This window comes from Sander lucioperca, chromosome 12 (genome assembly GCF_008315115.2).
Source record: "Sander lucioperca isolate FBNREF2018 chromosome 12, SLUC_FBN_1.2, whole genome shotgun sequence".
NCBI classification, from domain to species: domain Eukaryota; kingdom Metazoa; phylum Chordata; class Actinopteri; order Perciformes; family Percidae; genus Sander; species Sander lucioperca.
In genome coordinates, this window is record NC_050184.1 from 10162778 (window position 1) to 10176817 (window position 14040).

General features: G+C 40.1%; 1 protein-coding gene across 3 annotated transcripts; it reads right to left on the minus strand.

The window, feature by feature from the left end:
* Window positions 1-73: 73 nt before the first annotated feature.
* Window positions 74-12780, minus strand: xpc (xeroderma pigmentosum, complementation group C). 3 transcript variants are annotated; one of them, XR_004102772.2, is made up of 15 exons: window positions 12449-12780; window positions 9778-10086; window positions 9524-9620; window positions 7973-8057; window positions 7696-7853; window positions 7434-7554; window positions 7226-7315; window positions 5697-6581; window positions 5362-5522; window positions 4226-4307; window positions 2833-2964; window positions 2489-2658; window positions 2019-2112; window positions 682-1829; window positions 74-363 (listed from the first exon to the last, which is right to left on the minus strand). XR_004102772.2 is itself a non-coding variant. In XM_031286500.2 (14 exons), the coding sequence occupies exons 1-14, from the start codon at window positions 12558-12560 to the stop codon at window positions 1497-1499; spliced, it is 2829 nt and encodes a 942-aa protein (XP_031142360.1). In that variant the 5' UTR covers window positions 12561-12780; the 3' UTR covers window positions 74-1496. The 3 variants fall into 3 exon arrangements, 2 of the variants coding, with proteins under 2 accessions (XP_031142360.1, XP_031142361.1); XM_031286500.2 differs by having other exon boundaries at window positions 74-1829; XM_031286501.1 differs by lacking the exons at window positions 74-363; window positions 682-1829 and adding an exon at window positions 2281-2311.
* Window positions 12781-14040: the final 1260 nt, after the last annotated feature.

The window sequence follows — 14040 nt, forward strand, 5'->3', positions numbered from 1 at the left end:
ATATATATATATATATATATATATACACACACATACACACACACACACACATACAGTATATATATATATATATATAACACATATGTATATGTAACAAAAGCAAACATGGATAACAAAATGTATTACTACAGCATTAATTTGGGTTGTTTGCTTTTAACTGATATTTCAACATTTCTTAGAAAAATACTTTCCATACAAAAACTGTTTACAACTTTAAATACAGCCATCATCTGCTGTGTACAAACACGTATAGAGACACAAGGTGTGAAACAGTGACAAAAGTGTGAAAGAGATGAGTAAGAGGCTGAATGTGAGGGATAGAGAATACAGCAGGAACAAATGAACCTCCAGGGATGTAGCAGCCTAACAAGGAATGAGAGAAAAAGAGGAAGTACAGTATTTGTGAGAAATCATGACTAAGGAATCATTCAACAACTTCTTAACTTCAGTTTTAGTTTAAACCTAAAGGGAAGGGTTACATGGTCCTTGTGTGCATCTGTCTGTCTGTCAGATAAGTGGATGCTACAACCCAAAAACAGTGACATCCACTCAAGAGTGCAGAGTAGCAGAGCTACAAAAACATGGCTGTTTGTGCTAGTTCCTGAAAATGTGATAACCAGGAGATACAGTTTTCACGTAATAATAACAGTATAAGTTTCTGTTTTCATTGTGTCAGCTTACATAGTGTACAGTCCAGCCAGTAACAATGGCTGTGGTCCAGTTGGTCGTCACGTGGTGGCAAGGTTGGGGAAACATGCTTATATGGAATGAGATGAAATGAAAACAGTAGCAGGTAGTGGAGCCACTCCAAAAAATATGTTAATTTGCCTGCATTGTTTGTAGTGTTGTTGGTACATGGGTATTGTGTTTAATTGCTACCCAAGACATCAATTCAAGTCGGCATAAGCTGTATATGCCATTTTGTGTGCTGAACTGAGAGGGAAACCATACCCACCGGGCTCAAACTAGCACATCAAGTTTTGGAGCACACCCACTGAATACTTGCAAGAGGACTGAGTGTATAATGTTGTGTGGACATTTTCCTGCTCCTCCTTTCATGCCGTTTGTTTTCTCCGAGGCAACTTGATAACACTTTTCTGCACAAAAGCACATGTGTCAACTTGCTGAATTTGATATTCACCTGTGTTTTTCCCCCCCTGGCATGTGCTACATTTCTACTAATCTCTCGTATAAAAGCCTAACAGTACATGAGCTAATGGTTTAATGCATGTATTATCACCACTGGAAGAAACAGATCTGCAGCGCACTACCCAGCATTTTTCCTCTCTTTCCTCTCCTGCTTATCGTGTTACAGCCAAATGTTCCAGGGATGACCAAACTTGCAAAAATGTATTCCAAATTTGTTCCACCTGGGGCAAACTTTATCCTGCTTTTTGAACATCTTCCAGAGTAAATATCAGGAGCAGCTTCTTTGAGAGCAGAGTGTAATCAACTTTGATTTAACTAAAGTCGAGTGCAGTTTCTGATATCTGACATCACACTTTCTCAAATGGAAACAAATGTTTCTCCTGTCCTCTCTTTTCTCGTTTTGTTGTCTTCTTCTTCTTCAGTCCGCTGATGCTCCCTCCTTCCTCCTCTGCTTGTCTGTTCTGGGGCCAGGACATGGCCAGAGTCTCAGACGCTGTCATAGCTAATGGACTTCCACCCTCAACCACTTCCTCATCTGACGAAAGCCCGCCGGTCTCCTCTCCGTGAGCAAGGCCCCCCAGCCACTGGTTCTTCTTTCCGTATCGCTGTTTAAGTCTTTCTCTGATCAGGAGCCCCTTAACCAGCAAAGTCCAGTTGGAGATCACCCTCTTTTCTTTTTTCTGGAAAGTGGAAGAGAAGGTGATGAGGTGTTTTGGTGCTGAACAGGTTTTAAATAACTGGATTTGCTTTAACTTGAAAATAAGCTGGTTCTTGATAACTAAAGTGCTCAACTTAACTGCAAAAAAACATCATAACTGCATGGTCACAGAAAGTTATTAGCTTCTACTCAATCAGTCAGTCTCACACACCTCTTTCTCCTTCTGTTTCTGAATCTGTTGTTCTTCCCCCCAGGCCGCTCTGAGAATCTCCTCATGCTCCTCACACACAATGTAACCATCAGTCCTGAAACAAACACACACACAAAGAAAGTATAGATTTTGTCCCCTTACATTTAACACATTTTCATAAAAACTGCATTTTTGTATCTTCTTTTTTCAGTAGAAGAGTAAACAATTACAATGTGCAGACTTTGGTGTGTGTGACTGATTATTTTAAATATTCACATCTTACTATGCAAATGTACACAATAGTGTAGTTTTACCTAAGAGAACAAAGACAAAGAATGAAAAAGCAGAAACTTTCCTGAGCAGGCAACAGACCTAACAGCAAAACATAAATAAACCAGATCATGTGCAGCAGTTTTTAAAATATTTGTGTGAATCAAAACAAACTAATGACATGAAGACTTGCTCATCGAGGTCTCTCAGTGTTGTCTTACACAGCGTGAGAGTATCCTCCATGGAAGTCGAAGCCCGTGACTGCAGGGGCTGCGTCCATGTTCAGCTTCCTTGCCACGCGGTGCAGGTTGGGTAGCTTGAGGTGAACACAGCCCACCGGTAACATACAGGGCCTAAACAGGTAGACGTTACCGTAGTCGTTACGGGGAACCTGAAGGGAAAAGACACAGACAACATTTAAACAATACTGCACTTCACATTTTCTTCTAAAATTATTGGTTGTTTATTAAATGTATGTTCCATTTGATCTGCTGTATAATAATATTTGCTGCTACAGTGACCATATTTCCTCACAGTTATCATTCTAGTCCACAAAGATGGTTACCTTCCCATCCACAGCTATAGGCGGCTGGTACTCTTCAGTCTGCCATTTTCCAAACAGAGCCAGGTCATTCGCATCCTTCTGCTCAGTAGCCATCCTGGCTTTACGGGAACGATTAGAGAAACCCTTCACCATCTGAAAGATTGAGAGACAGTGGCGTGGTTATACACATTGTCTCTTTATCAACTCAGTTCAATCGTACAGCAACCAAACACTGCAATTTGAGTCCTACCACAGTTTCAATCACAGTTGAGGCTAAACAGCTTATATGTCCTACTGTGGGCGCCCGGATACCTCAGTTGGTAGAGCGGGCGCCCATATATAGAGGTTTACTCCTCGACGCAGCGGCCCGGGTTCGACTCCGACCTGCGACCCTTTGCTGCATGTCATTCCCCCTCTCTCCCCCCTTTCATGTCTTCAGCTGTCCTGTTGAATAAAGGCCTAAAAATGTCCAAAAAATAATCTTTAATATGTCCTACTGTGTCACCACAGACAGGTTATTCTACTTAAATTCAACTACAAGCACAAAACCATGTCTGTGTCAGTGTACTGTCTATAAAAATGTAAATAATAAGATGCTTGGCTGTGTCTTTGTTTTCCTGCAAAGCACTGTACATGTTAACATTAGCATTGTGTCTAATCTGCGCCCACTGGCTGAAATATTAAAATGCAGACTCACTCAGTTCTGGCTCTTGCTGCCTGCAAACTTGTCCCTACCATCAGTTCATTGATCCAATTAAGACAAAATGAGATGTAATAGCATCATTGCTCCCCAAAGTCACTGACAAGAACTTAGCTTTGCAAAGTCACACATTTAACTTTGTTAAATGTGTTTTGCATAACTCTTCATGCTTTAAAAAAACATTTTAACATCTCAGTAAAATTAGTCTAAAACTACAGTGACTTTGGTCTACACTGTAGAAATCAAGTATGTTTTCTCTTGAAACTGAATAATATGCTACGCAGCAAGGTACAAACTTGCTCTTTGGAGCTCTCAATTCAATTGTTTGGTTACAAATGACATAGGTGATTATATGTCACTTTCACAGCTCAAATCAACCAGACCTCATCCACTTCAGTATGAGGAGGGAATCTATATTGGAAGAAAGGTGGTTAACTATGTTAAAACTGTGTGTTGAGTGGTTGTATGAACATCAGTGGAGTGTTGATTTATATTAAAATGAATAGATTGTGACCAAGTTTTCATTTTGAGGTTAACTGTTGTTCCTCTTAGTTGGTAACATTGGTCAAGAATCATGCAAATAAAGACTGGACTGATTTGACAAGAGTGGGATTAAGTTAGAGAGGAACAGAATTAAGGGAATTGATGAATGGAGGAGAAAAAAGAAGAGAAACAAAAAAGAAGAACAAATTTGAGAAAAATAATCTCTCTCACTTTATATGGCTCCTCTCCTAGCCTGACAGTCCGCGCCTCTTTGAGCCAAGTGTCTCTGGAGTGGAGCGTGTGTACACAATCCCTAAAGAGAAAGACGATTTAAACATGATAAGAATAATAAGAAATCATTTATTTTTATTTGCCTCGAGAATTTTATTCATGGATTGAGCCCAATGCAATTGTATATGTAAGTAAGTATGAACAGTGCCTAACAAACACCAACAGTCAACAGCAGATGTAATTTACTGCTAGCAGATCACTATTACCATGTGAAAACCACAGCTTCAAGCACATTTTAAAGCACACAGTTTAACTAATCAAACAGCACCACCAGGTGGACACTGATGCTCACAGCCACAATTAATTCAGACACGCAGGTGGTCATTAGCTGTGTCCCAATTCAGCTGATCTTTCAACGCACCCGGCCGAAGAAAATGTGTCCTTCAGACTGAAACTGTGATCCTTAAACAATGAGATAGTCTTACCTCTTGCACACCAAAACTCATGTAGCATTCAGGTGCTTCTTCTCAACTCTTAAAGTAAAATATTTTCACGTTCATGACCAGGACCCAAGTGTAAATACCAGTGGTAAACTGGGTCAACTTCCATGATGCCCTAGTTTACAGTGCGAGCGGTCACGTTTCAGTTCAACACATTATGTACTACAGTCTTCCAGAGTAACGGCCAGTGTCCATATACACCCTGTGATTTACAACATGTCCAGTTTGCTTACCCAAAACAAACAGCGTAGTGTATTCCTGGTTTTTATAGAGTATCCCTGCTACTACTATTATTACTAGTCATAGTTATATTATCTTTTTTGTTACTATAATTGCCACTGTTCATCAAGGCCACTGCTAGAATTATTATGATCTCTCTCTCTCTCTCTCTCTCTCTCTCTCTCTCTCTCTCTACTGATGACCACGAATGATGACCAAGTGTGCAAATACCTAGTATATAAGAAGCGGCCACATGAAATTTCCAGACGGTAAGAGGCTTGTGTGAACACCCTGTAAACAACTGATATTGTACAAATGTCCTATGGGATCCTGAGAGCTGCAGAGTATAAATATGTTGTGTCCTTCAAATTCAACAACATAAGGTCGCACTGCACTGCTGACTGTTTTACTACTGACCTGGAGTACACCAGCTCTCCCCTGCAGTATCCCAGTACAGTGGCTGTTGAAGGGTAGATAGCTTCATATTTCAGAAGGTGTCTCTTTAAGGCGTAGAGCGGGTGGTTCTTATACTCCACTATTGAGATCGGCAGGGGTTTGTTCAGCAGCTTGTTCTGGAGCTGGGTGGCCAACATGGGGAAAACACAGCGAGAAGATGGGTGGTATCAGCAAGTATAAAAGGAGAGTTAAAACAGTTATAAATGAGAAAAAGATGGAAGAAGGTTGTATGTGTATAAAATAAATCATTGGTATATCTGGTCTGTCCAGTCGACCTGTCTGTCTGTTTGTCTCACCTCCTTGTCCTCCTTTCTGTCCCTCTCGTCCTCAGGTCCCAGAAACGGCTCGAGCGTTTCCTCCCACCAATCTTCATCCACCCGTCTCTTCCTGGACGATGTCAACCAGGTGGGGTCATACTTCCTCCCCAGGTCCTTCACAAAGCCGTCCCCGTCCACCGACACCACGTACGTCACCGGTGCTGTTGCATTCTGGGAGCAGAGGTGAGGCATCTCGACACCATGTTCCACATCTACGCAAAGCCAGGAGGAAGTTTTCTCCAGATACACCTCCAACCACTCGTCCGCTCCAGGCCCGTCCTTCTTTTTTCCACTCCTTCGCTTTGTTCTGTTGCCTGTCGTTCCTTCTCCTTCTTCTTCATCATCTTCCTCCTCTGCCTCCCACTCTTTGCCCTCCTCGTCTTTTACCTGTTTTTTCCCTCCACCACTCCTTCTCTTCGGAGCTGCAGTATTCTTGCCGTTGGTCACTTTGGCTTTGCTCTTCTTCTTTTTCCCCTTGGTGGATTTAGCCCCTCTCTCTGGATCCTCACTGTCTTCCTCACTGGTTGCCTGAAAGTCCTCCTCATCACTAAGCCCCTCCTCCTCTTTTTCTGCTTCACTGTCACTTTCTTCCTTGTAGCTGACTTTTGAGGCGATGCTGCGGCGTTTAGAGTTCTTTGGCCTTTGCCCTCCTGATGTTATAACCTTCTCCTTTTCCTTCGCAGTCTCCTCTTTTATGTCTTTTGTCTTTGCTTTCTTTCCTCCTCCGTCTCCATTTATCTTCCCCCCTCCAGCTGGTCTCTTGGTGCCAGTAGAGACCTTTGGCTCAGGGGAGGTGGTCTTGGACGTTTGCTGGCTTGTGTTGCTTTTTCCTGGGGCACCGGTAGATGTTCTAGTCCCTTTGCCCTGGAAAAAGGACAAAGAGATATTTATATTTATGTGTAGAAGAGCTGGAGACCAAATACTACCTAATATTTTGTAATATATAAGTCTGTAATGAACAGACATAGCAGTGGCAATAGTATGTGAAAACTATGCAAAGATTAAACAGACATAACTTCTGAAAAGTATAGACCACTGATTCCCAGGCCAGGGGTACAAGGAGGTATGTGGATAGATTGTGGAGTAGCTCAATTATTTTAAAAGAATAGAAATATAAATCAACAATTTTTTCAACTGCAAAAGGGATTACCAGACTAACATATCAAATTATAAAACCATTTGTAAATCATCTTTTTTTCTATTTAATGATTGCATAGATTTTGTAGTAAAATGTACACAATAAATTTGAATAGATCAATTTGGCAAGTTCATTTATTCACTACACTTAAATGATCTTTTTCAGGTTAATCTATTCAAATGAGCCTTAGAGATCCTCTGTTTCCATGGATAAATAATGCTGTATGAGTCAGACGTGTACAGATTTCAAAATGGAAATATGTATGCTATGCCAGAGCAATACAACAGTCATGTTAATCAGGTGTGGCTGCTGTAGTGTTAGTGTAATTACATCAGTATCCTCTAAAGGGCTCAATAACAGATTGACGTACCTTGGCTGATGGGGGTTTGAGAGGAATCGGCTGCAAAGAAAGAACCAATCGGCAGAAGAGCTGCAGAGACCTCAGGACCAACAGGAACAGCTGCAGGGAACACAAAACACACAGGAACTTTATTTATCGTTTATTCTACCTTTGTTTGTTCACTCAAGGGCTGAATTTGATTTCATCAATTGGACTAGTCTCGTGCCAAAATACCAACATGAGTCATCTCCTGGTGGTTTCTGGGCGACAAGCTGGCCAGCCGCCTCTCCAGCAGAGCCCGGGGGTCCGGACGCTCCTCACAGGGAAGACTGGGGTTGAGGGTGAACGTTGCTCTAAACCTGAAAATGAAGAGAGAGGGAGAGAAGAAAATGGAAATAGGTGATACAGTGGTGATTACACCTGTATCACGGTTTTACACATTCTGACATTAAAAGTAACTTTAGGCACCGCTACACATGTCATATTTCACAAGCACACACCATTTAAGCAGTCCAGAGAGGTAGTTTTGGTCAATACGTTGCTTGGCGACCATGCTGAAGTGGGGGGGCAGCAGCGACAGAGTGATGGCCAGCAGGTCTGGTTCACTGCACAGGCGGCTGCGGAACATCCCACTGGCTATCAGGCACATCAGGTGGACCTAAGAGACCAATCAGAGGTTTGCAATGACCAAAATCCCACTGTGCCGACTTCATATTAGACACAGGATTCGGAGATAGCGATAAGAAGAACTCGTGGGTTCAATCAGTGTGTTTTCACCTTGTGTGTGTCTATCAGCACGTCCTTCTTGTATCGGTTCATCATCCGCCTCAGATACATTTCAAACTCTGCCTGCTTCTTTTGCCTGGCCAATGAGAAATTATGATTATTAGAGTAAAACAGACAGACGTTTCTCCATAGTGTATACTCACACACTAATCTAAAATAAATATATACAAACTTGCACCTGTTAGCTGTTGGAAATGCATACACTGTATGTTTGTAATCAGATTTGAAAATGCAATGGCTTTACTAAATATCCCACGAAAACGCAATGTGCCCACAGGTCTGAAATAGTCTAATTCAGGACTTAAAAATAGTACAAAGAGAATCGGTTTTACATGGAGTAAGTCCACATTAAAGAAGATATATTATGCAAATGTTCAGCTTCATACTTCATAATTTGGGTTTTTGGTCAACCAGAAGATGTTAACATGCTTTAATGTTCAAAATCACTTTATTTTCCTCATACTGTCTGTCTGAATATACCTGTATTCACCCTCTGTCTGAAACGCTCCGTTTTAGTGCCTGCCTCTTTAAGGCCCACTCCCGAAAAGCCCAGTCTACTCTGATTGGCTTTTTGAAAAATAGACAGTGCACCTTTGCAAAGGTAGTTCTCAAGCTGTGGGTGGAGATACTATAGGTGCATCTCATAACCCTTATTTGATAGCTCCTCGACTCCTCGGTGGAACCGGAAGTTGTTCTGTCCCTTCTCGGTGAAGGCCATCTCAAAGCTCTTATTTCTGCCCCGAGGAGCGAGCATCAAGGAGGGATCACCGAGGAGCCGTGAGCGAGGATACACGGGAGCAGCCTTCCCGGAAGCCGTGCAGCTGAAGGAGTTGCTAACTCCGCCCATACAGCTGACTGAATTCATGTGACGCTTCAGAGGAAAGGACGTCTCATCCCACTAAAACACATTTGCTCGGTTCCTCTCTCCTCCCATGATTTCCTCGCGTCTCTCGCATACCTCCTCGGTGGGAGGGACTAAGACGCGAGGAAGGGACTCAAGTGGAAGGGTCGAGGAGGCAATTTAGGGTTATGAGTTGCACCTTCAGATTGGGGGCGTATATTCTAATTAGCCTGCATGTGACACAGGAAGGGGAGCCAAATCTGAATGGCTTGTTGAATCCCATGTTTTCTGATCTAGGCAGCCCACAAAAAACTGACTAAGTTGTCTAAGTTCACAGTTTGTGGGTTGGTAGGTACTCCAGATGTATGTGCACAAGCACTGGAAAAGGGAGTTTTTCATGATATAGCCCCTTATGGGCGCTCTTGAAAATGCAATAACTGGTCATAGAAAAGAAAACGTTGTTCTGGTACTCTATGGCAGAACATGGAAAAAAATTTATCTTAGAAGCCTGACTAAATAAAAGCTTATAAAATACTTGCTCTAACTGAAGGACATTTCCGTTTAAAGATTGAAGATGTTTGCTAAAGCTACATGGAACTGTATTCAAGATGAGAGGGATTTTACCTAAACTAAAACAGATCACAGTTTAAAAACAAAACTGTACTTCAACTGTTTTTACACCATACAAAATGTCCACTTACTTTTTCCTGATTTCTGGAGTCTCGATCTCTATCTCAAGCGGCTGAGAGGGCAGGACAGGTTCTGGTGGTTCAACTGGACCCAGCGGCCCAGAAAGCTCTGATCAACACAGACAAACTCAATTATTTTGTCACTTCCGTTCCCCACTTTCTTTCCAACATGCTATGACCCTTTCTCACCTTTGTATATATAAGTGTTGGAAATGTTTTATCACACACAACAAGCTAACACTGTTTTCTGCTGATCCCTCACTTACCTTCCACTTCCTCCCAATCACCCTCGTCTTCCTCACTGTCCTCCTCCTCCTCCTCCTCTTCTTCTTCTTTCTCTGTTCTCTTGGCGTTCACCGTAACCGCAGGTGCTGCTGAGTTCACCATGTCAAAGTCATCTTCACTCTCCGTCTCCTCCTCCTTCACTGGAGACTGGAAGTATTTACTGGTTTTGTCAGCTGGGGCAGTTGTGGATGTGGTGGATGAGGTGTTCCCTGATGCTCGTTTTGTGGAGCCCCGTGGTTTGGGTTTGACCTTCCTCTCGAGCTTCTCCTGTTCCTCTGTGTGGCCATTAGCTGGAAGGACAGACAGAAAGAAATAGTTTTAAGCTACGGGGTTTGAGTAATGATTAAGACGGAGTAGATTAAAGGGATACAGTATGATTTTCGGTTTTCTACTTCTCACTTTTTCTTTCTTTATATAGTTAAAATCTTTGTGATTTAAAAGCTGTCATACAGTATATAGCATCAATGAATCTCAACCACAATAATGCAAAACAAAGTATGATCACCCTTAACAAACAAGATCACCATCATAGACTGTCTTGCCGCTATTAGCCCCTGCACTGCATTCTATTTTTTTTTTTTTTAAATGCATTTTTTATTAGGGCTGGGAATATATGCTTTTGTCCCGATTCAATTCTTTCACGATACATGGGTATCACCGATTTGACTTGTACTGCGATTTTCATTTATTGCGATTCTAGAAGTATTGCGATTCGATAGTAGTATTGCAATTTCTTTTCCTTCTTTAACAAAAACTAAAGCTGAATAATACATTTTTAGAGACAATATATCAAGGCATTTCAAAAGAATAATGACATTAATCACATCAGTCATGATGTCAGTCAGTTTGAAATTTATATAATTTGTAAAGAAGTACATAACATGAATTTTCTGCATTTTCTGCTTTCTGTCTGTGTTTTGTTGGAAACGGATATGATGTAGTCGCCGTCAGCGGTCCCGTGTAAACAGAAAATATTTAGGTGAATCATTGGTAAAAAAAAAAAAAAAATAAGATATAGATTTTTGGGAAGAGAATTGATTTTAAAAATCATTGCAAAAAATATTAAAAAATATTAATATTACATTATACAGAAAGGCTCATTGTAATTATAGTCAGAGTTTATGAATTACTTGTCATAAAACATGAAAGGTATAAAAAGGGATGAAACACAAGCTACCAAACATCTAACCATAATCTCATGTGTCTTTGGTAAATACAGCCTGGTATCCATAATGCTTCTGTTTAAAAACTCTACAAAGAGAACATTTAAGATAACGCTGCCACTGCACTAACTGTGTATTTTCTGAATAAAGTACAGCAATGCCTAATGCATTTAAAACTGTGACAGAGAAACAAATAATACATGGATTAAGAGGCAAACACACCTGCTGGCATATTAAAAAAAAAGTATTTATGCACATGCATGCAAAAGGTATGCATATGTATGGTGCATATGGTAGATGCTTTACACGTACACACACTGATCCCCTACTTACAAAAACATGTTTTGATAAAGTGGAGCACAGATGTGTATCTGGGCCAGCAGATCCACTCCAGTAACCATTCATATCACCCGTACATGCACCTGCACTCCAGTAACCATTCATATCACCCGTACATGCACCTGCACTCCAGTTGCTCGAAAAGTGTGTTTTTGGTGGCAACAATAATAAAACAGCCACATGTGTAAACACAAATCAAACAACACTGAAAATGTGTTTTTAACCATTAAAGATCCTTGACGATTTCTGATTTATCTACAGATTCAGTGAATCATCGCTCTCTAGGGTTGGGCAGAAATTCAATATCGTCGATCAACATTCAGTGGAATTACATTGTGATAATATATGTTATCATTTCACAAAATGTTGTTGTCCAAATTAATGATTCCAAACCAACTGTTGTTAAAAACCAACAAAATAGTTCACAAAAAAGAAGAATTATGACCAAAAAAAGTCATAAAAAAAATCAAGTCTAGGCACTCAATGTTGGTTGATTTGTTATGACTTTTTTGGTCATAATTCTACTTCCTTTTTGTGAATTGCATTCCTTTCCATGAGCACCGGTGGTTAAAGGAATACCAGAACCGCTCCTGCCACTTCTGTCTTTAATATCCATTAAAATAGTTATTGAAGTTTTTCTTTTACATTTGTGAAGGGTCTGTTATCATTTTTACATGCACGTTTTTTTTTTTATATGTATTTCCCATATCACACTATATAATGATATTGGGAAAGTATCATAGTTTATTATAGCTGATGTTACAGTCATTGATCTGCATCACTGAACCTACATCACCAACAACAATTTCATGCATGATAGTCTGCACTGACAATCAGCTATAATTCATAACTTTCCAACCATATAAAACAGGATGCATTTAACAGGATAAATATGTATTCTTCTCAACAAAAAAACTTCATTTTATGCATATACTGAGCGTTACATAGACCCCTTTACTGTTGGAACAAGCAAAGTTGCCCTCCTTACTTTACAATCTGAGTTATTCACACACAGATAAACTAGCAAACTAAACGTGGTTTTCCCATTCATTTTTTGGATGCAAACTTCACACAGATCATTTGCAGCAATCAGGGAGGATGTAAACGTGTGTGTGTGGAACAGTGATGCAGCAGCCCTAACATTTCCTACCTGCATCTTTCTTCTTCGTTCTCGCTTTAGCTCCGCTGCTCTTTGCCTTCAGCACCTGCTTCAGTTTCTTTGTATAGGCCTCTGTCTCTGCACACCCTCCCCGCTTTGCCATGCTGTCTTTTCTCAAACGTTTCTAAATAAAAATCTATTTTCTTTACATTTAAATGTCTTTTGGCAAAACTAGACAGGCGGAAGCCCCTCAGCTGTCCACCCGGTGTTGTGTAAGGGTTTGGAAACAGCAGTTATCCAACATTTCACTCTGCAGCTTTCATAACACTCCGGTTGTTTTGGAGGCAGGACTCTGACGTCACGTCCGCTCCTTCTTCTTCGCCGCTAATAAGCACTCATTTGTTCCTCTCGCAGTTAAGCTCATAAATGAGCAGCGATGAACATATGACCATGAATTTTATTAATGTAAATTTGTGACTGAATGTATGTATGGATATGAATGAAAGAATTACTGCATTTTTTTTTTTTTACAATGGATTGTAAGGATATTTATATTTATAAATGGATAAATTAATTTAATTTTTTTCCTAGCAGCCTTTAGAAAATGGTAATTTGTAATTTGCACAGCTATTTGTGTAGCCTAGATGTTTCATGTACTTTTGTTTTTCTAACTTTTTTAACCCTGTGTTTGATGTGTGTCTTTGTTGTTACTCTTGCAGCAATTTCTCTCTGTGTCCAAAACGAATTTCTCCTTAGGGAGACTAATAAAGAGACTTTGACTAATGTTGCACCGGCCGAACCCATAGACAGTATATAAGAACCAAGCCAAACCCTCAAAAATCTTTTCTTTTGCCAAAGATCATCTATACTTGGTTCTAAACCGTATCTGCTTATGCTTACATTTTCAGGCTGACACATGTATTCATATTCCTGCTGCTAACTGAACTGAACTGAAGGGAAGCTTTACATATAAATTATGTTTTTATTTAAGTAATGTAATATCACATTATGGACACTGAGGGGCGATGTTGTGCTATATATGAAGCTCAACAGCAAACAAGCCACAGCTGATGTGTTTCTGTTGCAGCTCTTCACCAAAGTGTAATCTTGAGCTTCGACAGTGTTTGACACATTTATAACTACATTCATGGCTACACAACCGTTTGGCAACAATAGGGTCAGTTTTTTATATTTATTTATTTATTTTTTTTTTTAGATTTTAAGCATATAGCCAGAGGCAAGCTACATGATGAGTTCCAAAGTAGAAGAGAACAATCCAGTCTCTAGATTCACAATATTAAAGACAGCTGGCCTTAAAGAGCCATACCAGATTTTGAAAAATGGTGTAATGTACTGTGTAATATATAAACTTTGCATAAAACAATGCCACCAGTAATAGGTTTACTGTACTCTAATAAAAGTGACAGAATATAATTTATGAGGACTTTAATACTGATGAATTTATCTAATTTCTTATAAATCCGTGATTTGTGTCACTTTCTCTTGTTATATGAATGCTCTCGTTTTTTACTGCAGTTACTGTGCCTAGAAGATTGTGTTGAAATAAAGCAATTCTCAGAAAATCATAATTTATGGATCCGTGTGCACATTTTATTTTTTTAGTATGATGGTTTATGGATTCT

Coding starts and splice junctions, on each gene's coding strand:
- xpc (XM_031286500.2), bottom strand. CDS start 12,560: ATGGCAAAGCGGGGAGGGTGTGCAGAGACAGAGGCCTATACAAAGAAA. Junction 5,523..5,696: donor ACAGAAAGGAGGACAAGGAG/GTGAGACAAACA, acceptor TTGGCCACCCAG/CTCCAGAACAAGCTGCTGAA. Junction 4,308..5,361: donor GGAGAGCTGGTGTACTCCAG/GTCAGTAGTAAA, acceptor CTTTCTCTTTAG/GGATTGTGTACACACGCTCC.